We start from the raw sequence: 24,633 nt of genomic DNA on the forward strand, positions 1-24,633 counted from the left end.
CTAGCGATCCGAGTGAATTATCTGGAACGTCACGGGTTCCGGCATTGCGTTCCAATTTTCTTTCAGGCGAAATTTCCAGGCGTGCAACGACTGAAGATTATTCATGTACCCTCGTCGTACAGTGAATAGTGAATGGAACGGGTGATGATTATGTGGAATCATTTTGAGGGGTGGGGGGTGGGGCATGGAGGATTACTCTGTTTCGCGAATTATTGATGGTTATGAATTATTCGAAGTAGTTAATGTTAGGGTTCGGGGACTGGGGTGGTTCGTTACTTGGATTGAGTGAAATGTTGTCGGTGACACGTTTGCAAATGCAGTGCTTGCAAGCACATGAGTTTTTCGAGAGAAGATGTCAAGCTCGTAAATGGTATACAAGGAATTGTGCTTGATTTTTCGAGAGTTTTACCGAACGTTTCGCTGGTTTACATAATTTCCACGTAAGAAGAAGATAGAAGCAAAGTGGAGGCAGGGGGAGCGACCAAAATCGTGGAAGAACGAGCGGGGCGAAGGGCAAGGCAAAGGACCCTCGTTCTGCAAAATATCAAAGGCTCAGTAGGGAAATTGAAAGGCTTTGTATAGGAATAAGAATGTATCGACTGCCCTCGACAACCACTCAGCGCGGGGACAAGATTTTCGAATCTCGAACTTGTCGCGGCGAGAGAATATTTTCTGGGACGAGTGCACTTTGATGTTCAGCTGAATCAGTTTTAAGTCGATATTTATGTGTACCGGGGACATTCAGTGGTTTTTAATAATTTAGCTTTGATTTTGGGGAGACTTTGAAATAAATCTGAACGTCACAGAAATATTATAGAATATTATAATCTATCGCCACTTTATTATTTTTTCCACGAATGCAGATAATTAATTTAAATTGCAATGTGAAATTAGCCAGCTCCGTATTCTTAATTTATTAGAAAAAGTGGTCCGATACTTTTGAAAATGGGGGTGTGAGTATACTAGCGCGCTCTAGCGGCGAATCTTGGCATTGAGATGTAAAGCTGTGATTTTACCCTTAGAGTTCAGTGGGCAAAGCAGGAAAAGGAGACGGAATTGAACTTAGCATCCGATGTAAAGTTTTCTCAGTTGATGCAGGAGCACAAACAGGAGCAACAATTTCACAGCAACTTTGTGCAAGCACAGACGAGATATAGGATAGACCTATCAACCAATGCATTTTTCTGTCACTGGTTTGGGGGGTCCTAGGACCCCCTTACCATTTTTGTGTCGCATGCAACGTTAAAGACGAAGCCTCGAAACAGGTTGTAACGCTACGTGTGGTAGGAATTAGAATTCAAGAAGTGTAAAATTAGGTCATTATATATATATATAATAAAAAAATGTATAAGAAATTAAAACCGACTTCAAAAAAATAAAACTGCACTAAAAAGTAAAAACTAATTTATTCCCGCATTTAATCTACGACTCTAACTTTGTTTAAGTGGGCGCCAGATTTACACAGTGCAAATGATGAGGCGCCGACATACAAAGATTAAGAGTCGTAGATTAAATAAGGGAAAAATTTATTTTTTACTTTTTAGGGCAGTTTTATTTTTTTGAGGTCGGTTTTAATTTTTTTATAATTTTTTTTATTATCGCGGTTGTTGTTCTCGGAGTAGTGGAGCAAGCCACACATTTTCAAAGTTCTGCTTCAGTACCTACCAAGTGCCAATTCCTCCAATTCCTCGGTGAGGTATTCCAAGTTATATTTATCGAAAAGGATCAGAACCTCATACAACCGGGACAGAAAAATACATTGAAGGTTCGGTCTATTTTTTACCACAGACTAAATACCTTGCCTGTGATCGCAGACGAGAGAAACAAGAGTCCACGTGTCATTTTCCACGGAATGAATGATAAACTGAAATCATAGTCTGAATTTGTTCTACATATTGTATATTTACATTTATAGTAGGTACCTACTTGTCACATCAAACTTTCTATATTAAAATGTGAATAAATTATATTCTTCCTTGAATACAATTCTCTGTTTCTACGTTACGATATTGGGCAATATTCTTTATCTAACCAAGGAGGAATAAAAATAAAAGACGATGAGGGTTCCTTTTCTATCATAATGCTTGTCCATGAGCAATTGTCCCGAAGTATTTCATTCCTATCCCAATAACTTTTGAAGCACACCTGTTTGTCATCAAATTAAAATTTTATAGCCACTGAAATAATATAATGCTACATAATATGCTTAAATTTACGAGCATACAGTTTAAAAATATTAAACACATATCCCCTTCAACTTATCCGGATTCTTCAAACGAGGGTAGCAAGGGTTTCTTTATTATAGCATTCAATAATAAAATTCACACTCCTTTAGCATATTTACAAAGCACATAACGGTATACTATCAACTGAATGTATCACCAGATTTTGTCTTACCCCATCAAACGATTCAAACTACGTTCTTTATACATGCAAAAAAGATTTCCAACAAAGCAGTAGGCATCAAGACCATTCGTTTCACCAGTTTTACCATATCATATCCGTTTCCGGCTTAGTGCGAGCCAGAGGATTCAAGCACAAGCTCTTCAGGACCTGCACAGCATCCTCCCCATCATCCCTCGCGTACAAAGTCTGCCTCTTCGCGATCTCCGCATCTACCGACTTCCAACGAGTGCTACCATCCACGGAATTTTCCTTGTTCCTCTTCGTGTCCGATTTACCGGAGCGTTTCACAGAACTCTTCGAAGAAAACGTGCCAATTTTCCTAGCCTTGAACGACGACCGCCGCCTCCTCCTTTTCGTAACTTCACCGACACCTGCTCCCAAAGAAACCAAGGATCTTATCGTTGGGTGATCATCCGTTTTATCAGACCTCCTCGAACGCACGGAACGATTCTTCTTCGACATTGTACTTTGATTCGGTTGTGGTGCTTTCCTCTTGGGGTGCGTTCGACGGTGGAGGTCGAAGGAGGATCGATTCCCTTTGAAGATCGGCCTCAGGGTCCCTAGAACTCTGCTTCGGATCCGTATAGGTTCCAGAAGCTCGTGATCGTGCCAGGAAGCTACCACGGGCAAGCCACACGCGTTGTGCATCCCGACCAGCGGCACGCCGATAGCTCGGTGCTTGTTCGTCTCCGAAAATATTTGATAGTTGTCGGGACAGTCCCAGTTGCGCCCGCTGCGTCTCGCGTTTTCCTCGTACGCGGATATCTTCTGACCGACGTGCCCTCGTTCGAGATCCATCGTTCCCCATTTCTTCGCCGCTCGTGCCTCATCCTTCGACTCCTTGGCGCCATCGTCTTCGACACTTACGTTAGCACACTGGTCCTTAGGCTTCTTCTGGCGACACGGGTTGGACTGCCGCGAGCTAGACTTATGAAAATAATCGTCGAAATCGCTGAAATCTTGCTCGTCCTCTTGTATGGAGATGTTGTGCTCGCTTCTGACTATCCTCCTGTCCAGCGTTTTCAATCTCGAGTTGATTTTACCGCCTCCGCTTTGGATCTCCCGTTGGTAATCGCACGAGTGGCAAGATCTTCTGGAAGGGTTAGCGGCCTTCGAGGATTTTGAGACTCGGGACAGTCGCGGGAGCTGGGTCCTGAGTTCAGGTTCATTTTCGACGACGGGTGTACAGTTTGTCGAAGCGATTCTGTGTCTTGACACTTGTAGGCCCTTTTCTGGCTCAGAGATAGAAGACTCGAATTGCAATTGGGGCGCCTCCGATCGCCTGAGAGTCCCAATGTTGTGTGCTATCGACGCCCGGTAGTGCTTGATCGGAATACTCCTGACGGTGCCGCTGCTGTGAGGCCTGCTCCTTGGCCCGTGCTTCTTGTCACCGCGAGATTTAACGGTATCGTTGCTCTTCTTAAAATAATTCTGATGGGTAGGATAATCCGGCACGACGTCGATCGCGCGTTCCTCGTACAGCTGGTCGCTTCGCAACACGTCTTCAGCAAGCTTCGTTGGGTTCTTCCATTCCTCGATTATGCTCCTCCCGAATCTCGATACGTCGTTGAGTCTAGGTAAATTGGACGCGCTCTTCGTACTCTTGACATCGATCGATGATTTACCCTCACTGCCCCCTAGCCACCTTCATGATTTAGCGCCGAACGTCGTTCCGGATCCGTGCATTCGATTCTCGATCCCCATACCTAGGAATAATGCATCGAGATCTGTAGAAAGAGGATCGCGGATGAAGGGGACGTAGCTGGGAATGTGGGCAAAGTAGACTCCTCACCAAAATCGTGATCGCTTTCGCTGAAGGGGCTGAGAGTTTGCGTGGACGTGAACGTCGACGCCTGAGATTTGGTCCTCTTGTTGCTCCTCGTGCAAACGAGGAACGTGCTCAGAAGCGCGCCCACTTCCACGAAGATCACTGTCAGTCCGACCGTGAGTAGTATCAGAGCTTGGTCCTGGGTCCATTTCTCCAGCATCTCCAAGCAACCCTGCGAACGCAGAATTTCTCCAATCATTTCTTCAGTTCCTTCGACTCTAAAAACGTAGTATCGAAGCTTGCTCTCGTCCCTCAACGTCCATGCGTTTAAATTCTCCCACTTCCCAAAGAATATCGATTTATAGATTGAAACGAATCGGCCCGCACAACGATGCAAACGCTTCTACGCTCTTTATACCATAATAATAATGTCATCATATTCGCGGACAGTGTCGGTGCACGATGACATTTCAATCAGCATTCAATTCCAGCGCGGGGACTCGCGTGAAATTAAACACGCGTCCACCGATAAGGAAACTTTCTCGCACAATGGAAAACAGGCTGCACGTGAGCGCGAACTTTTTTTTTCAATAAGCCGCAAAGCGACACGGTCGTTTCCAGATACGATACCGATTAAACGATACGAGGCCGACGCGTTTGCGCAACCCGCATCCGAACGGAGTTCCCTTCAGGCTGTGATATTTGCATGCGGGTCATTACTGACCGTGTGCGCGTGACACAAAGCGTATTGACGGTTGCTTTCGTCGGTGCTGTCGATGTTACGGCTATTGAAATGGCTGCGTTATCGCGAAATTTAAAGCGTGGCGTGTACAGACCACTAATGGCATCGGAATCGCGCTCTACTATTGAAAGACCATGTACGTTTCATCTGGAATACTTTTCCGAGTCCTGAACGCTTCGATTGACGCGTGCTTTCGAAAGAATGCCTCCTCAGATCGGGCACGCCTTTCCGAGACAGTTTTGCTGGTGGCATTTCAAAGTGTCGAGCGAAAAGAATGAGAGATGACTAAAGGGGTGGCTAGGTGTCTCGTTTCTGCTGCAGAAACGTTAGTACAAAATGATTAATCCCCGCGACAATCTCTGGCAATGATGATCGATGTCCAGCCTGCCGTCAGCCTTGGCAGCTTGTCACAATGTTTACGCGCAGTGTGTTTTCGACTCGTTTAGCCGCTTCCTCATTACGCACCGTGGTGTGCCGGGCGTATTGATGCTCGGCGGGGTTCAAAGCCTGGCAGAGAGTAAGATTGGCAGGTTCAGGGTTGAGGAAGGAGTCCGTCTCGTTGGCGTTATTCAGGGTGCAGCAACTGAGAGGCACCACTAATTCTCTTCGGCCGACTTCCTGCAGCCGCCACCACGAGGTGCCGTAATTGCTGCTTCCGTTTATGCCGCAGCAGGCAAACTGAAAAGGTCGGCGCAATTTGCGAGTATTATTCGCTGCTGAAGGGGTGTGCGCGTAAATTCCTTTCGGTAGAACACATTAATCGGGAGTCGCGGGCGTTTCGGGAAAAGGCGACTGGGACGCCCTTCCGTTCGCGAGCAAATGAGTCGTGAACTGCGTTCTCTTTCACTCGTAACGAAACGATTGTCTGGTTGCCTATTAGTATTCAGTGGTAGCGAGTGCTATTGACATTGGTGGACCTTTGGCTTTAGGTGGCTTGGGAACCAGAGATATATTGGAACCATCGATGGATTATACTTAGAACTGTAGATCTCGATGAAGTGTTCAAGAAACGTCCCCTTTTGGGCAACTTACCCGGGGCTAAAAGTTCCGGCGGCAAGTTGCTCCGACGGTTCTATCTTCAAAATGAAAAGAGCGTTGTACATTAAATTATTTTTTCCGCGTGAGTTGATCACGCCATTTTAACAACATCCGCGACAGAAAATCGCGTGGTTGTAAGCAACGACCTATTAGTCGCGTATCAGATAAGTAAATATTTTTCTAGCAGTATTGTTTGGTCTATTTCGATTATTTAACGTCGATATTATTGATTGATTCGTTCTTATGGATGAAATGACATTTAAGAACATGTAAGACAGATTTGTAGATTTTAGCTTTTATACCAAAGATAATGTTTATGGTTATTATATCGTTTTGATTTTCTTTTAAAGATAATACATTTTTGTTGATCCGATCCTTCATAAATAAACATTATTAATAAAATTCTGTTTTATTTCATTAGAAGATGAAATATTTCATTAAAAGGCAACTCTTATATATATCTTAGTAACAACTTACCCGAATGCGATAACAACTTGCCCCATAAAGGGGTAAGAAGTTTCGCTTCCACCAGCCACAAATAAATTACTGTTTATGAAAAACCTATAACAATATGTTAAATATAAGCTTAAAATCATAATATATAAGAAATTTAACAAGATTTTAGTGAATAGTGAGGAGAATAACTACATTATTTTCCAGGCATTTTTTATGTTTTATCGACATCGGAACTTTTAGCCCCGGTCTCCCTACGAAAATTACCGAGTCGCAAATCCTCATTCCTCCATTACTAATGTATTATTTGAACCGAAACTCCTTCATATCCTTAAACAACTAATAACCGAAAATAATAAGTCCCTAATATTTTCTTTAATTTTATTTTTTAGATTTTGATTTTCTCTCTTCTTTAATTTTTCTTACTCGATAAATGTAATAAGTTCTTAAAATATTAAACCGTAATAATTAAATGAACTGAGTTTTACTTTCGTATGCTCGTTTCTTGTAAATATATGGAATTGGGTCAATTTGATCAAAATTTGCTTATCCCTGTAACTTTAGAAATTCCGTACCAGGATTAAACACCCCTTTGGGACCTACAACTTCAGATAAGACTAGCCAAAGGAGCCGCATTTCTACTTCTCGCATACTCTTCTAAGTACCTACTTAGTTACATACCCATCCAAAGGGTGTATTTTTGAGTGAATCCCGAACGTACCGCAGTTTGCGCAAGATCAAGGGCTGCGGTGAATTGTTCCCTGCCAGGAACGGCGTAGCTGCGTTGCAGAGCTCGTATCAATCTGGCTGGTCTGACGTCGATGCCCAAAACGTGTGGCCAGAACACGACGAGAACGCAAACGGTGCACTCGCCGAGCAGTAGCAGAACGATAGTAACGAGATACTGGAAACGTGAAAGTATAGTGTAAGATAAACCGCGTCTTTTAACCCTCGAAGGAAAAGACTCTCGAGCCAGGGGCTTCGTAGGCGAACGTTTCGTTCGTAGCCACTCGCACGTACAGCTTCAACGCTCGCACCTTGCAAACAGACTGTTACTAATAAATACGTGGCTTTACGAATTCACAGCTAATTGGCCATCCACAATTCCTACTTCGTCCATCTGAATTCTACATGGCGGATCGCAGCGGGGCGCGTTCAACGGGCGGTGCAAGCGTTCTCTCGCCTAATAACCGACTCCTGAATAATTGCTGTTTTTAAATGATACACGGGCTCGCCCTCCTTCCGCGGGCACGCGTGCCTGGACTTATGTAGATCCGTTTCCGGCCAGCGACGCGTGACCGTGCTCCGGCAAAGCGGGAAATCTGGTTTTACTTTGGTCTGCCGAGCAAACTGACCGCCGGGGTCCGGCCAAGAACCGCGCAGTCCTTGACTTTCAACGATTAAAACGCGTGTCTACGTGAGAACGTCGAAGGGCCAGCGCGTGCTAGCTGCGCCTACGACGCGCAACGAGGATGCCTATGATCACGGGTGGTTAAACCATTTCAAGCTCGGGGTCCATGCCACTTCTCGCCCCCAATATACTGTTTAGTGTAAGCCTGGGTAGGCTTCTATTCTTGCGTTACGTTTTTCCCTGCAATCGATACGTAATTAGCGTTTTGGTAAGAGAAAGAGGCTTACCAAGACTGTAACGCATCGATTGTAGAGGCAGGTGGCCCAGCACCCCATCAGACCCGTCAGCGTGATTAGAAATCCCAGCCCGACGATCGCGAAGGCCAAGTAGTAGAAAAGGGGTTGCTCGGGGTGGATATCCCCCGGTCCAAGCAAACGCGACAGCAGGATGCGCTCATCGTCAGCTAATAACAGCGCTCCTAATGACATCAACGCGAAGCCTGATATCTGAAAGTAAAAGCAATCATTTCTGTTACTAATTCACAAACTGAGTTGCCCTGTACCGAAGAAAACTCTTCTTGCATTTGAATTTGGAAGTCTAAGTTAGGGAAGGGTAGTATTTCCTTTGTTCTTTATAATAGTAGGAGAAAGAGTATTCCGTGGATTGGATCGACGCTGAATACTTCTTTATCTTTTTATTTCGTCTAACTCACCAGAAAAATTACATTCGAGCAGCACACGAATACTCGCGATATCACCAGGTTTTTAGTTTCCATTTTAAATGGGGTGCATCGAGTCTTTAATTATCCTTTTCGCGGTAATGAGACACCGGCGAAAACTCGTCACGTTAATCCCTCGCGTTGACACTCCATTAATCGCCGCGGCGGATGAAAACGTAAACGCGCAAAACTTCGTTGGAATTGCTGCTGCGATCGGGGCGCGGGCTCTTATCTCTCAATTTCGAAGCGCACTTGGTCGCGTGAACTGGAAGACTAAAAACCTCGTGCGTGATAGATGGTTCCACGGTGCCAGTACGAACACTGGCATCTGTAGGTGCGCTTGCGTTGCGTGCCCTCATGCGCGACCGACCGGATGGAACCGGAAGGAAATAGAAAGGCACCGAACAAAAAACTGGAGTGGGGTGAAATGCCCATATGTACCAGCTTATGCGATTGTTACAGATATGCCTGGTGTTTGTCAAATTTCAGTGGGGGAGTTAGGGGCTCCAGACCACCAATTCACCTGCCCATTCACCTAAATTCTGCAGCCCTTGCAATTTGAAGACACAGGGGGGCACGTCTGAGTGTAATACTCAAATAGGACTATTAAATAGTCATGGACCAGTTAACGAAGGAGTATAGATTCTGCTGGTCAAGACACCAAGATTAAGTCACCCTATGTAACAGGGTGTAGATGCAGTTTAAGATCACTGCATGTTCTCATTGTACGTTGAATCAATCATAATGCGAGTGAAACTCGCAGGAAAATTTTGATCGTAATATTCCATGTAAGAGGTAAATGTGTTACGTGGATTATTGTGAGTGTTCACGAAGCCTATCTCCTGCTGTCTGCATTAATTCAGCCGCCGCAGTGTGCACTTCTGATTAAAATGGCGAGCGCCCTGCTCGCGGGTACCTGTGGCAATTTTATGTCAGACGAAAGAAGTGGAAGAGGTACCTACAAGAAATACAAAGCGATATGTGTATAAACTGTAATCTTTTTTTATTAAATGTAAATATATCTGTACATCAAAGGGAATTGTGTTAATTGTACAATATTAGAGTCATTTTCAAAAATCTAATAAAGTTTTGCGCGACTGACCACCGCAGCTTCCGTGCGGTGCGGTTTCATCTTGTTCCCGCTGAGCTGTGTCGCCTAGTTCCGGTGGCAGGTGTAAAACCTAAAATAGAGTGCGGAAACTTGAATATAATTTGTGGGATTTCAAAGTGTAAGAAGCTTGTTTACCTCGATGATGAATTTCTTGCGGCGTAATTTGAACACAAGATCCCGCGACTCTGGATTGTGAGGAGCTATTGTGTTCAATGCAAGCATCTTTTTAAGATGCAGTAGGCCATGGTAGTCCTTAAACAGGGGATTCGTTTCTTTCTGGGAGCCCATGAATGATTCTAATCCAATCGCGATGTCTGACAAGTGCTCAACTCTCTGCACAACGGCGTCCTGAAAATTAATCGTAGTCACTTCGTGTATCTACAAATGAACCTTAAGGGGGCAGACCACTGTAACGGTACGAAATGTAAGGGTGCTTTCGGGAATTTATTTCAACCAAACCACGCAATTAAATCAATGTATTGCTTAGTATAGTTAATAATGTATATGTCGAAAGGTAAGAAAAAAATTTTATCAATGAAATTCATAAATCCGTTTCCTGTATACTCTTCGTCAAAATGTGCGCTGCGGCAAAATCGTGCTTGTCGCGTTGACAGTGTCCAGGCCATATGGTTAATCCGAATTCAAAAAGACAAGAATATTTAGAAACTAGAAGCCTACGTCTATTACATGACGATCAAAAAAAGTCAAAATCGCAAAAAAAATTACAAAATGGCGGACCACTGAAAAAAATCATGTTTTCGGGGTGCAAAATTGGGGAAATGTTGATAAAAATAGAAACGGGTCGTTAATTGAAAAAAAACTGATCGTCACGTAATAGCGACGGGTTTTTCGTACAATAAATGCCCTTACTCGGGTCAGTTCGACGTATAGTTTCCTCTGTAGACTGTCAACGCAGTTGAAAAATGTGATTCTGAGGAAAACGCGTTTGAACTTTGCAGTTCCGCGCGGCTTAGTCGCGCGCTTGACACCGCTTTACGGAAAATACTATATCTCCGTCAGTTTTGCGAATTTCTTCATAAACTTTGGAGAGAGCATTCTTGAAACGTGGGTCTTTTAGAAAATGGGAAAAAGGAAAAATCGATTATTCCGATTTTTTACAGTGGTCTGCCCCCTTAACCTTTAGAGGGCCGGGATTTTTTCATTGAAATTGTACATTTTATTTACTTAAAATTTATGCATATATACCACCAAAATGGCCGGCAAAGTATCCAAATTCTTAGGTAGCCACTATAGTGGCCAGCCCGGCCGCGAACGGTATGGCAAATAGTGGAATTTTTAAAATTTGAACTTTAATGTTTCTAAGGGTTTTTGATATCGCTAATCACGATTCTAAGGTCAGAGTATCGAAATTTTACACAGAAACAGTGTTGCCAACCTAAACAAGCCTAAATGAATAACAGCAGTTACATTCATATATTATTCTTTCCTTTGGCGTTATCCAGAGCTAACGACGTGGACGTAGAAAGTTTTCTAGCACTTTCTTTGTTTTTGGGGTTTTTTTGTTTTATTTTTGGATTTGTTTTTTTAGTTTTCTGATTTTACTATTTATTATGCGAACTACAATCGTGCAACTCACTAATGCCCATGCATTATATAAAAGTTGCCTTTTTTTATCTGTTTGTTCATACTTCTTGTCCTTTCAAAAGACAAAAAAAATAATGAATTTATATGTCGGAAATTCTAATTTACGGTATTGATTGTTTCGTATGGAAATCCTGAAAACAGGGTGTTATGCACAATGCAGTGTCACATGTAGAGCATATATAAAGAGTTCGGCGTCTAGTTTGTCGTATCGAACACAAATTGCATCGTCGGTTTTCATCCAGTAATTTTGGAAAATGACGACCTATTAGTCGAGAGGGTTTGCAGATGAAAAGTGGAGTCATTCGGATCAAGATTCAGTAAAGCTCTAAGCACTTGTAAACGAAATGAGGGAAAGGATACACGTTCATTATTCATTTTGTATAATGCACGGGCATTAGTGAGTTGCACGACTGCAGCTCGCATAATTAATAGTAAAATCAGAAAATTGTAGCCTTCCAGGATAGGAATAAGGATAAATTGTGGACAGACAAGGTTTATTCGGATTAGGTAGGAAATACATGGTCTGGTTGATAGGACGGGGTTACAAATTTCGGAAGACAGACTTTGCGTCTCGCTGAGATTATACAATTTTACAAGATTCTACTGAGGCTTGATTCATTCTAATGAGGCATCCAGGAGTTACTCTGCACTCTCCCGTTCGGTTGGCGTCCAGGTATTATCGCCGAACTCTCCATATCGAACGGGCGTCCAGGAATATTCTCCCGTACTCTCCTCTCTTTTCAAACGAGATGCTCTGCACTCTCTCGACCGATAAGCGTCCAGGTATTATCGCCGTACTCTCCATATCGGTCGAGCGTCCAGGAACAGACTCTAATGCGTACTCCCTCTAGTAGGCGTCCAGGTATTATCGCTGAACTCTCCTGCCGGAGACCCTAAGCTATCCGAGAGCGGCCGCTGGTCGTACCTCGTCCTCTCTCTCGGAACAGCGAAGAAGGAAATGCCTTTGCGGACCTCTAATTTATACCCAATCGTTGCTATTCGCGGCCGCAGAAATCAACAGACGCGTCGTCAAGCGCGGGCCGTGGGCCTCGCGAGCCGCGGTTCCGCGCCCGCACGTCTCTGCTCACGGGCGGCCTACAAGCGTATTCGCTTAACTTCTCGATGGTCAGCGTTTCTCAATCTTCCTTTTCTGCATGCTACAAAACTAAAAAAATAAATAAAAAAATAACACAAAATACCCCAAAAACAAAAAAAGAGCTACAGAACTTTCTACATCCACGTCGTTTGCTCTGGGTAACGCCAAAGGAAAGAATCCTTAGAATCGTGATTAGCGATATTAAAAACCCTCAGAAACATTGGTCCAAATTTAAAAATTTTCAATGGCCATTATAGTGGCCAGCCCGGCCCTCTAAAGGTTAATAATGTACAAATAAGGAACTTACGGAATTATCGAAACATTCAACGGGTACCGTTATTACGGCCACCGCGTAATAGTACCTTAGAAGCGATCTAAGATAATACAGAAACTTCAGCAGATCTTGGTGCGAATTGTTTTCCACATCACTGAACCACAATCTAGATCCCAAAGAGTGAATCGCAATTCTCATCACCTGCCTTTTCGTTGGTGTCTCAAAGATCGAGTATTGCCCTTTCTTCAAGGTCTCGTGAACGCATTTCAGTAAATTCGTATAACCCGAGTTCTCGAATATGCTGTCCTTCATAGGGCAGCAATCGTCGCACCACTGCGTTATGTCCATACTGTCCGTCGTTTCTTTGTCCATCGGTTTCGTAAGGTCGTAAAAGTGTGCGAAACTTTGCCCTCCGCTCGGAGACGAATCGATTATTTTCATATTCTGATACCTCCAGGCAATCTTCATTTGCTCGCCCGGATGTCGACTTTGATCGCCCGAAATAGAGTCCGTTATGACAGACGGTATCTCTGACACCAAGTGCGACGGTTTAATATCCTTGGATGCGACTAACAGTGGCTGGGACGTGGCCACACCTTCCGCCATGAAATACTTCAACATAACTTTTGCGTATATGCCATATCGATCCTCCTCTGAAAATGAAAGTCGTTTTCATAAACTCGACCATTTAGAAGAACCAAAAGCTTTTGCAGTAAGTCGACTGCGCGTACCAATAACAAATAAGGAACCGATAGGTACTCCACCGCCTAGAACAGATAAGCAACAACACGGCGATAGAAAAAGAGAACTGTTATTCGATCTGAATGAAACACAGATAGTTTATCAAACCTCGGGAGCAAGAGCACTTGGATAAGAGGAAAGAACAGAGGATGCGGAAGAACATTGCCTACTGGAAGAGTGTCTAAGAGAAAGAAAAAAAAGGGGGTGCAACGCAAGAAATAGTAGAGAGAGGACAGAGTATTTAAATAGAAACGGGTTCAGTCAATTAGGTATAGAATTAGAGAAAGAGGAAGAGAAGGAAAATTGTCTGGAATACTGAAAGAGAGGGACAGAGAAAATCACGGGCAGTGGAATAGGATAAGGGAAGCAAGATACAACAAAATGTACAAGTACATATATAGGGTAAACTTGCCAAGATATTTGGAAGAGAGAGGAGTAAGAGTAAACCAGAGTCTTATGGCAAGAGCAAGGTGCAGAAATATGGAAGAGGGGAATAGGTATTGGATTAAGAGGAGGATAGAAGGTGTAAGCTATGCGAAAGAGATATAGGATCGTTAAAGCATCTGGTGGAGGATTGTGCAGAGGTGGAAAGAATAAATTTAAGTGTGGAAAAAATACTTCAGAGGAGAAGGGTTGAGGAGATAGTGGAATGGCTAAGGGGTATAGAAAGAAGGAGGACAGAAAAAGATAAGGAGAGAGAGCAAAATGATACCAAAGAATAATAACGTGCAATAGAAGGGAATAGTTTAGTAGAAAAGTAGATAGTATGGGAGAGAGGGTGAGTTAATTATATAGGGTAATAATCATGGATGCGAATGAGTGTGAGAGAGCATCAGAGGTGGATAGTTGTAAGGTTAGGAATATATTGTAAACTAAGTCACATTTCTAGACCGCAAGGTTGAAATTAAATAAATATATATAGTTTATCAAACCTATGATGTGATCCAAGGAGGGAATTCCCGTGGAAATAAGTAGTTGCGAATTCTTGATGGACGGTTTTGTCCCTGGTATGAAGGGAAACTTACTACCCTTAGCAGTACTCAAATCCATCTTTAAGGTCGATTTCTAAGCAAAAAGAACACTGATGCGATGCATCCAGAAGCTTGTATTAGCAACCAGATTTATCGATAAATTCTTCGGAAAACAGCTCTGCTTAGCGTGTCTATGTAATCGTACTAAACGTTATTGTACGTGGGACAGTAATGGGGGAGCCAATTTTATTTGCAGTATCAGAATTTACTACGAAATACAGAGTTGTTTACATCGAATTCTGCTTCACGTGCCACTTCGATCACTGAAGACATTTATAGGTTATGTTTGCAAACATCAAATGATAGAATATAAAATGTTATACACAATATTGTATTACGATATGCTGTAAACATCATTTTCTTTATTTCAAGCGCTTATTTTATACAAGCAACGTGAAATGCTCGTGTAAAATAATTCAGTCCCTTATCGAGCGCGTTTTAAATTTTAGTTACATGGAGTGGTCTGAAGGTGGACATACTTGTACCTGGTTTGCAGTCGGCAGTTGATGCTTTTCTTAGTTTGGAACCCTTCTGCCAGAATGCACCCGTGTCAGTCTCTGCGAATTATAATTTACTGGATGCACGATGCACGCTGCCGCTTTTATGCACAATTAAACTGTTTATAAGCGGCACGTGAATTAGCGGGCGTTAAGGTATTAACGATTATTCTTCTAGTACGTGAAAGAGAAACACGGTGGTCCTTACAGTAAACTGATTCGATTGAAAGTTCGCTAATTTTTTTGCCGAAGCTATCAGCCTCAACATTTCAATTTGCAATTGCTTCTGCGAGAAAGATACTTTACTACCACTTTATAAGAGATTCGTAACGTAGAACCAGGTTAATGGGACCTCCCGTTAAATAAACGTATTCACGCGTTTCATAGCGTTCACGTATTCGTAAAAAGTTATCGTCCGAATATTCTCTTTCGAACCCATATAACCGTAGCATGTAAGAAACAGTCCACTAGATATGAAAATACAAAGAAAGGAATAAACAGCTTTACTCAATCAATTATGTGCTACTGGCATACCGATTCTCGTAAGATTATATATCAATTTTCATATAGATTTGACGCCAGACTACGGAAACGCGTCCTGTGCTAGAGACCGCAACGGCCCAAAGAAGGGGAACGAAGTGCACGAGTTCGAGGGAGAGAGGGAAAGAGAAAGAGAGAAGGAGAGCGAGGGTACACGCGAGTAACCCGTCTCGTGAATGTTAGATTCGAAGCTGTGGCACGGGCAGTTGTGCAAAGGCACGGTGCGGAGGTATCCGGCCAAACACTGTGACCCCTCCCTGCTGTTATCCCATCTTTTTCCCCTTCTAGCGTATTCCGCTCGGCCGTCTTCCTTTCTGCTTCTCCCTCCGCTTCCCCCCAACCCGTCGATTTTCTCTGTCCAACGCACGCACGCCCGTTGCCGTCTATCCACCTCTCGCTCTTCCTCTCGGTCTTTTCCTTTCTTTCTACAGAGACAAGCCAGGAGCACGCTGCCCTCGCTCAACTACCTGTTGTGACGTGCAACGCGTACTCGACGCACCGGGACAATCGAGAGATTTGGCTCGCGCCTCGTGCGCTGCTGTTCTCTCTGTATAATCCCGTATATCTTCACGGTCGTCGGGGCGGTCGTGCGCCGTCTCCGAGCGCAAGGAATCCTTCCGTTCGCGAAGCGTGTGCCCGATCCGTGGAGGCAGAGCCGATATTAAGCCGCGAAAGGCTTGTTGCGCACTCCCACTATCCCTCTCGCTTCCCCGTTAACCCCTCGCGACGAGCAGCGACGAGCGAGAAGGAAAATCACCGGGTTGGGAGGGAGCGCGCGGAGAGAGGCTATTATTGAGAAGTTTTAGTTAGACTTTAGAGACTAAAGAGGGCATTCGAAACGCAATCAAGACCCCCGTGTCGGGGCAATATTTACTTTCTTTAAGTTCGACACGCAGGATTGGTGTCGATCGCCATGTTGATGAATCGCAACGGTCTTGTCCACGGGAAAGTCATGGTTTGTTTGTTTCTGCAATGAACTTTCGTAGGCCGAACGGACTTATGTAAAATTCATAACTATTTGTGCCTCTGCTTTTTCTTCAGGTACATTTGCATGCCGCGAGCGACGTGGAGGCCGAGGCTTTGGCTACTTCGTTCACTGATTGACTACGTTTAGGAAGTGTGTAAGTAGTCAACGAGCTTTCCTCGATGCCATTTGCTATATTTTCTGACTTAATTTTAACCAACGATCCTTCGGCTGATTAACGGGTATCAGTAAACGGTACAATTACATTTTCGTTGAACTGCAACGACTGGTGTATACTAGGTTAGATTGTACGATATAATGTGTCGATAGTCTTCGTTTGTTAATATAAAAGTGCTAAAAGGAGGAATTAATCGGAGATAAAAGGCATCTACTTTTAGCTCAGTATTTTCATGGCATCAAAGGAGTGTTAGATAATACTGGTTCGTATATGGCGCCAATTCTGCTCAGTTGCAGCGATCGCTATCAGATGGCGCGGCAGGCCGGCCGCCTCTTGTATACACGGAGTTTCCAGGCCCCCCTGAACTTAGTCGCGCGCAGTGAACGTTCCGTCCCACCGTCGAATCTTCGCGCGCGTCTCGTCCAGAGAGAGAGTGACAGTTCGAAAATCAGTTTTACCCGGAAGACAAATGCTATCGTCCGTGCCGCGGTCATTGTTACGCTGTCAACGGGACGATAGAGGACGGACAGCGGGCGGTTTGAGTGTGCATCGCGTGCTCGGTTACCGACACGGTAAATACCGTCGGGATCTCGTGCGAAGCGCGTTCGCGTGGAGGCTGAACAACCGCGGGTGAGAGAGACTGGTCGCGTCGTAGCGACACGGACTTCACGGTATATGTATATCGTGCGCTAGTCACGTGGTATCGGGAATAAAACCGCGGTGAAACAGTGTATCGCCGATAAGACCGCGCGATGTCAACAACCGGACAGACGAAACGTTGGCCAGACGCGACATTGCTGCCTGCCGGAGTGTACCAAGGCTGACGAGCTTTGTTTACAGTGTGTATCGGGATCGTGCACGATGACGATAACGTGACAGAAACTTACCGCGAATTAAACGGCTGCTCTGGCTGGCGTGAATATCGGGCGAGTGTCGGTGTGCTGTGCGCGGACGTACTATACGTGGATCGAGCTGGATATTTAATGGAACTGCCGATCGAGGAGTGATCGCGACCCCGCGCAACGTTTGGCCGGCCAGCGAGTGGCGTGCTTGGCGAAACGGGCAAAGGCGCGTGCACGGCGGCGACATATTCCAAATGCGTCTTGACCGGAAGTTGAGGATCGTCGCATTGGCAGGGTGGCAGAGGATGGTCGGCTCGAGGGCAGCGGCGGGAGACGAGGTCGCAGCAGTAGCAGTAGCGCGCGTCAGGCGCTTCGGTAGCAGGGGTTCTCACTGAGCTGGCTTACCCTGCGGTGGATTTAGGGGGCTGTATGGAGGCCGGGGGGCTCCTGCCCCGCCAGCCCCCGCAAGGCCCCCCCGGCACCGTGCCTGGCCCGATATCGGTCTGCGTGGGCCAGGGCCCCAACGGCAACAACAACAACGTGATCGGCCAATCGGCCGGGATTCACGATCTCAACGCGACCGGCCAGTTGAACCTAACCGGGCAACAGCTGCAGCTGCAGCAACAAATGGGTCAGGCACCTGGTATGGGTGAGGTGCTCACCCCCAAAAGGCAGGCGGTCGTCGATCGTCTGCGACGCAGGATCGAGAGCTATCGGCGCAGACAGACGGATTGCATACCGAGATTCGATCAGAGCTTCAACGGGCTCTGCGAGCAGAACATCCAGGACACGCTGGTGCTGAAGCAACGTTTCCTCGAGAGCAAGGCGAAACGGCAGGCGAAGAAGACGGACAAGAAGCAGAGCGAGCCGGTGGGTCTCTCCAGCGTTCACGTGGTGAGTCACTTCACTCTGCTTGCCCGCGGCCCTCTGGCACTCCGGCTCTTTCGTTCGCGCGCGGGCTCCCGGCGTAGGTGCTCCCGCGCCCGCGCGCGCGCGCGCGCGCGCTTACACACCGGTCGTCAACCTTCTCGCCAAACGATTCTTAACGCCATGCTCTTTCTTTCTTTTATCGGCCCTGATTGTTTCGATTAAGGTAGCTCCTAACTAACTTTGTTAGTCAAATTAGAGTTGAGTAATAAACGATAAATATAAAGTAGTATGATACTATAGAAATAATAATAATAATTTTTAACATCATGTATATATATATATATATATTTTTAAAAATTTCAATGTTAATATAATTAATTGGAATACGAAAGTAGAATTTTAAATTGGTTAGCGTAGGGAATTGGAGCAGCAGATCTGACAACGTCGCATTCATTTGGAGCTTATTTTATAACCAAAATGTCAGAAAAAATGTTCATATGAATTTGAATCGTCATTCGCTAGTTAAATTAGGGCTGGGACTGTTTGTCGAATTTTTCGGTATTCGAATATTCGGATACTTCAGTTGCTCAATTATTTGGCGAATATAATTCGATTATCCAAATATTCGAATACTCTTCGAATATCCAAGTATTCGAATACTATTCGAATATTTAAGTATTTGAGTACTTGGATATTCGAATTATATTCGCCAAATTATTGAGCAACTGAAGTATTCGAATATTCATATACCGAAAAATTCGACAATTAGTCCCAGCCCTAATTTAAATAGCGAACGACGATTCAAATTCATATGAACATTTTTTCTGACATTTTGATTATAAAATATTTAAGTATTCGAATAGTAGGTATGGTGTGAATAATAAATCAGTACTTTAGGTTCATTTGTCGGGGTGAAATCTTGTAAGCTAATTTTGACTCACTTCACACCATACTATTCGAATAATAACATTCGAATACTCAAATATTCGAAGTTTATTCGTAGCATTCGAATACTTGTAAAATATTCGAATATTATATTATTCGAATAGTCCCAGCCCTAATTTAAATGTCTAAACATATCGATTGTGCAACGTTGCCACGTTGGCTGCTCTACGTAATTTCTAAAAACTTTGCACCTAAACCTATCTTTTATGGGCATTTACGAAAAAACGATGTGGTCAGTTTTTCAAAAATTACTAAATTCATTTCCTGACATTTCGATGTACTTTTGTGCCAATTTTGGTACACTTCTTGAATATAGTCTTCCTGTTTCGGAAGAAAAACTGAAACTATAACCCTCCTTTTATCGACTCTGCCATATGCCTCTGTGGTAAAATACCTCAACATTAATTATCAATATCTCGATAACTATGTGATAAATCGATTTTAAACTTTGCACAAGGGTTTCTTGGATTCCAAATCAGTTTTGAACGAAATTTGAAACAATTCTTGAATTTAGTAGATTATCCAGGAACTACTTTAAGCGATCACGCGTACGCGAATATCGTATCTTGTCTTTTAAATTTCTGCAAACTATCGATATACCGTAGAGCTTGAACAAAGCATAATTGTAACGCAGAGTTTTATGCGGCATCAGAATATTCTAGATACCAATTGAGATATTCAAGTCTATCGTAGATGATTTGGAGATTCTAGTGTCTTCAGAATTTGGCGGACGCGCAACGCTTCGCGGGAAGGTCGAACGCATTGAGCGCGATCCAGAAACGAAAACGGTCGGGGGTCGCGCGATTGAGAACATCTAAACCGTAGTATATAGCGGGTAAGCGGCACTCGGCAAGTTGCCGGGTCAAGACTCTGCTGCACAGGTTCGGAATCGAAGCGCGGGCGTAATGAAATACCATGCTCTTTACGCCTATCCGATATTCGTTTATAAAGCAAAGGATACGCTGCCGCCACCCATTGATAACGCTTTTCAAAATTTCGCGCGCTAAGCCATCGACGTGCAAAGAAAAAACTATTTACAATTAACCCTTTCGACCCGATAATTTTCTACCTGGATTTTATTATATTTTCTTGCAGAAATCGATTGTACTAAGTGGCGGATAGGTACTGATCAAATTTCAAAGTTGTATGTCAATTTTAAAAATTGGGACACATGTGTCCCAGTAGATTCTTTGAGTGGGACATGTGTGACCCAGAAAAGTTAGACTCGGTTGAACACTTTCGATAATCAGTAGGTATGTTGTACAATGTATTTTTATTATACATTGATATATTATACATATATATTATAAACGTATTTATAACATTATTAAATGTTACTGCTTGTGATAAAGAAACACGAACAAAGTTTGAAAATACCCAGTGGGACATATGCGTCCCGGAAACGCATAGCCACTTCTTTATACTCAGTAAGATAAGTAAAAACATAATAATGTAAAAACTTTTAAACAAAACAGTTATATCGTACTATAAACTGAAAGGCTACGATAAAAAAAAATCAGAAAATTGTTCAATTACGCGTGTAAAACACGAGATTTCTATAATTGCGACTCTGCAGCTAGATACCCTGCCAAAATGAAACTTACCCATTACGTTACTAGGTTGCTTATTCTCATGATTGCCAATCAAAGATAGTAGTATATAGTCAGAGTAACTAAAAGACAATAAAACAACGCACATATGTGGCACGTATCGTTCCACAGATGATCACAAACATTCACCGGGACATATGTGTCCGAAGAGGGTTGAAAGGTTTAAGATATTAGGGATCTTCTTCGCAAGCAGATATTAAGTTCCTTTAATTCCATTCTGCAAATAAATTCCATCAATTACGTTACTGGTAAATGATTTCGATTTTCGTCCCGAAGTGCAGAATAATTCATCATTCTTCACTGTCTCTCCTTTAATCTCGCCCCCAATTTTTCATTCTTCTCTACAAGGGGCAGCAAGTGTCTGAGAATGCAAATATTTCCCGCTTTACTGTAGAGGGACATTTTCGTTCGAGACAAATCGCCAGGCAAAATAAACGGTCACTGCATTACGCTAAGATTTCCCTTCAACCGCACCCCGCAAAGGGTTTCTTCTGACCGCGCCAGAAAAAGCAGTATTTTTCCCCCGGTTTCAAAATTTGGAATGTCGCTTGTAGATTCCCCGCGGAAAGTAGCTACTTAGTTCTCTATTCATACGCACTCGCGTGTATTGATCTTGATGTCGTATTGAATGTGACGCAAAGCAGGTGGACACGTTGAAGGAGCATCGTTAAGGTGCAGGTTTCTGCTTACGTCGGTTGCCTGTAGGCGTTCGATTCGAGACGTCCCATATTAACCTTGGATTTACGTCAATGCAGGGGCGTTCTACGCCGGTACGTGTAACGTCATTGTCACGAACTTATGCGCGATGCGTTTATTGCGTTCGCTCCGACCTTCGCGAGGCTCCTTGGCAACCTTTGCCAGCAACGGGGTGCGAAGCTTTCTTTTTTAATTTTCTTCCAATCGCGTGCTAGTCGATACTCCCACGCGGAGGCTATACCTGTCCGAGTGCTCGGTGAAAAGTGAACACTACCTAGGCTCGACACGAGTGTTCCAAATAGCTTCAAGATAAGCTGCAGTATATTCAACAAATTCTTGGAATAATCGCAGCGATTCGAGTATCGTGGGGAGTACTTTATATCAAAGAAATCATTAGTACATTAGTACGAATACAGTAAGGAGGAAAGTAATTTTGCTGGGTATATAAAAGGACAAGAAACGTCTACCTTTATTCAGTTAATGTTTGGTTTTCCTGATTGACGAGGCTCGTGTCTTCAAATTTTTAAGTAAACAGCTTTGGCTTGAAAGGAGGAAAGTTTCAGATGCTTCGAAAAGTTGCACTCGACTTGACTTTCTCGAGGACTGATCCGTTTCTGATTAAATGCTCAGCCTTTTTCCAGCTTAAAGGAACGCTCGTATAGAAAACACTTCGATTCATTAGTGGCAGCGTTTTCATTAGTAGGGTAAACTCGGGTAAGTCCGTGATAGTTTTAGAATTTGTCTATTAATTGCTAGTATTTACATATTCTGAAAGTGAGTCTAGGATATAATGATAGGTCAGACATCAGAGAAACAGGTAATAGGTCAACAGAAATTTACTAAGTATATTTAATTGAAAATATACAAAATTAAGTTGTCATGACATACTCTGGTTACATACTCCGTGATAGTGATCTGGTAACTCCGTGATAGTTCTCGTCAGCCCGTGATATGGCCATCAACTACTTTTTTTATACTATTTTACATTATTTTAAATGATTTTACGTTATTTTATATTATTGTTATTTTCTGCATAATCAATCGTTTCATGATCGTTAGAGACGTAAGGAAACATTGTTTCTGGTAAGGTGAATGTCCCAATTTCTGCTCATTTAAGAGGTAACTCGTCATAAAGAAGGTGTAAAAAATTTGTTTGTCGTGAAAATTTGCAGAGTAATTGATTAATTCTTTAATAATAAATCAACCAATTCAAACACTATTTAAGAAAGATATTTCAAGATTGTTAACTATTAGTAATTTGTAATTAAATATATAATGCTCCAAATGTCAGTGCAACACTCGCGTAAATGTTTAAATAATTTAGAATTATTTTGTTGCAACTATAGTACAAACGTAACGCGTATAATAATAAGAAAAATACGAAATGAGCAGAAATTGGGACATTCACCTTATTGACCATAAAAATTTCTCAAATAGTGCAATCAGAAACGCAGTTTCAGGCACACGAAAAATAAGAATTTAGTCACTCTTCATAAGCAAAGATAACACTGATGCCTTATTGTATGATAATTTCAAGAGTAAGGCTTGTTAAAGTGTCGTTTTACCATCACTTACCTGCAGTTTGTACTGTCCATTTATCTTCTAAAGCACATATAATACATAGGGTGGGGCTAAAAGTCCCGTTTTTCGTATAAACCTATGTAAAATTTAGTAATAACAATCTAGAGATATCTGGTGTTATTTTATATAAACTATAACTATTATGCTTTACGTTCACGAAGTTCGTTTGTCGATATTGTTATTTTCTGTCGAGTTATACCACACAATGTTTGTCAATGCAAAATGGACTACTTACTCCACGCACGGGGCAAAAAGTCCCTAATGTCTTTTCGAGTAATATTAAACGAAATAAGTAAAACCCTCTTTTCAAATCAACAAATATTTATTAAACCAATTCTTTGTGGTACCTATAGACACAATATTGAAAGGAAAGCATGACTTCTTTAACGAAAAATAAAAATATAAGTCAAAGGTTGACTTTGAACTAAAAACTAAAAAAAACGCTCAACTAAAACAAAAACACTATTTAAAGACTTTGGCATCCTTTCTTTATACTTTGGCCATCTTATTACGAAAACAAATAATAAAATATATGTTTTCAGTCTGAGGGACTTTTTGCCCCAATGGTTAGGGGGAGTCCGGGAGACTTGACCATATTGGAGAGTTGAGCCGCTTCAAATATCTGTTTCAAATTGCGCGGTAGGCGGACGGTTGTCAAGCCATAGCGTGCGAATTCTTCACCGTTACCATGTCATGTCACAAAATGACGATCGGTAGTCCGCTTTAGCTGTGAGTCAGGAAAACGTGTTTCTTCGTGTTCAGAGTGAAATACAAAGTAAAAGCTCAATTAAAGTATATAAGATAATTATTGTAGTGTCTAAAGTTTGTGGCTACTTATTACAAACTAAAGCAAATTGTTGTTTCTTTTCATTTGTTCCCGAGTTACTGGAGTATGGTCAAATTTCCCCACATGGTGGATCATATCTCCCAGCGCTCGGGGAGAGATGAGCCAAGTCTCATTTTTTATAAAATTTAATTTAGTGTGATGTAATAACTTACATTTATTAACTTATTGAAATGATATAACCCTCAAATTATAGTCCGATAACACGGCTTTACTGTGACATAAATATAAAATCGATGCATCTCGTACCCTAGATTTCATGGACCTTCAAGTAAAAGGTGGTTCAACTCTCCCGGACTCCCGCTACCTCTATAGTTTCTGCGATATATACGTTAGAAAATATTATCAATCAGCAATAAACAATATCATGCACACATTACTAAAGGAACATACAATCTTAACGTACTTGGCTGATACGCTTTCAAACTGTGGTTTACTTGGTATGAAACAATAAAGACGACGTATTTATTTTGGTATTCGATACATAAAATAACGAAGGCGACATGTAATTCGCACGAACGTCCAGGAGTGACTGGCGACTCCTGTAGTCACCTCCGTTTCTTCTTGCTTTTTACATACTGTACTGCGAAACTCAATACATTGCTTAGGAATAGAGATTTTGCAGGTGGGACTTTTTACCCGCCGGAATTTTAACTAGCACAAAAAATTTCACGAATAATGCGCTGCTGGAACAAAATGCTCTCTCACTCTATCACACTAACTTCAATTGAC

General features: G+C 42.8%; 3 protein-coding genes across 9 annotated transcripts in view; 1 reads left to right on the top strand and 2 right to left on the bottom strand.

The window, feature by feature from the left end:
• Elp4 (Elongator complex protein 4) overlaps positions 1-14,979 on the bottom strand; it is a 315,058-nt gene extending 300,079 nt beyond the window's left edge. The window contains exons 1-6 of one of the 5 annotated variants that reach the window (XM_076808618.1): positions 14,820-14,979; positions 14,236-14,368; positions 13,294-13,329; positions 12,596-13,215; positions 9,723-9,935; positions 9,457-9,657 (exon numbers count right to left, since the gene is read on the bottom strand). In XM_076808618.1, the coding sequence (XP_076664733.1) occupies positions 9,547-9,657; positions 9,723-9,935; positions 12,596-13,215; positions 13,294-13,329; positions 14,236-14,353 (1,098 nt within the window). In that variant the 5' untranslated portion in view covers positions 14,354-14,368; positions 14,820-14,979 and the 3' untranslated portion in view covers positions 9,457-9,546. Of the gene's footprint in view, positions 1-9,456; positions 9,658-9,722; positions 9,936-12,595; positions 13,216-13,293; positions 13,330-14,235; positions 14,369-14,565; positions 14,791-14,813 lie in introns of those variants that run through there. The other 4 variants (XM_076808617.1, XM_076808619.1, XM_076808615.1 and 1 more) reach the window with 4 other exon arrangements.
• On the bottom strand, positions 3,973-8,766 carry LOC143366918 (CD151 antigen). The gene is made up of 6 exons (XM_076808387.1): positions 8,471-8,766; positions 8,046-8,264; positions 7,129-7,311; positions 5,382-5,594; positions 4,199-4,406; positions 3,973-4,112 (listed from the first exon to the last, which is right to left on the bottom strand). Exons 1-6 carry the CDS (start codon positions 8,531-8,533, stop codon positions 4,054-4,056), a joined length of 945 nt encoding a protein of 314 aa, XP_076664502.1. The 5' UTR covers positions 8,534-8,766; the 3' UTR covers positions 3,973-4,053.
• Positions 14,980-16,758: 1,779 nt separating the features above from the next.
• Mam (neurogenic protein mastermind) overlaps positions 16,759-24,633 on the top strand; it is a 292,981-nt gene continuing 285,106 nt past the window's right edge. For all 3 annotated transcript variants that reach the window (XM_076808496.1, XM_076808498.1, XM_076808499.1), the window contains exon 1: positions 16,759-18,249. In XM_076808496.1, coding sequence (XP_076664611.1) covers positions 17,785-18,249 — 465 coding nt within the window. In that variant the 5' untranslated portion in view covers positions 16,759-17,784. The remainder of the gene's footprint in view (positions 18,250-24,633) is intronic.

Source organism: Andrena cerasifolii, chromosome 3, assembly GCF_050908995.1.
Source record: "Andrena cerasifolii isolate SP2316 chromosome 3, iyAndCera1_principal, whole genome shotgun sequence".
NCBI lineage: Eukaryota > Metazoa > Arthropoda > Insecta > Hymenoptera > Andrenidae > Andrena > Andrena cerasifolii.

Bases quoted from the DNA above. Each gene is read 5' to 3' on its own strand.
- LOC143366918 (XM_076808387.1), bottom strand. From the start codon at position 8,533: ATGGAAACTAAAAACCTGGTGATATCGCGAGTATTCGTGTGCTGCTCG. The intron at 5,595-7,128 runs GTACGTTCGGGA...CGACCTTTTCAG, and splicing joins TTGATCTTGCGCAAACTGCG to TTTGCCTGCTGCGGCATAAA. The intron at 4,407-5,381 runs GTGCGTAATGAG...CTGCGTTCGCAG, and splicing joins AATACGCCCGGCACACCACG to GGTTGCTTGGAGATGCTGGA.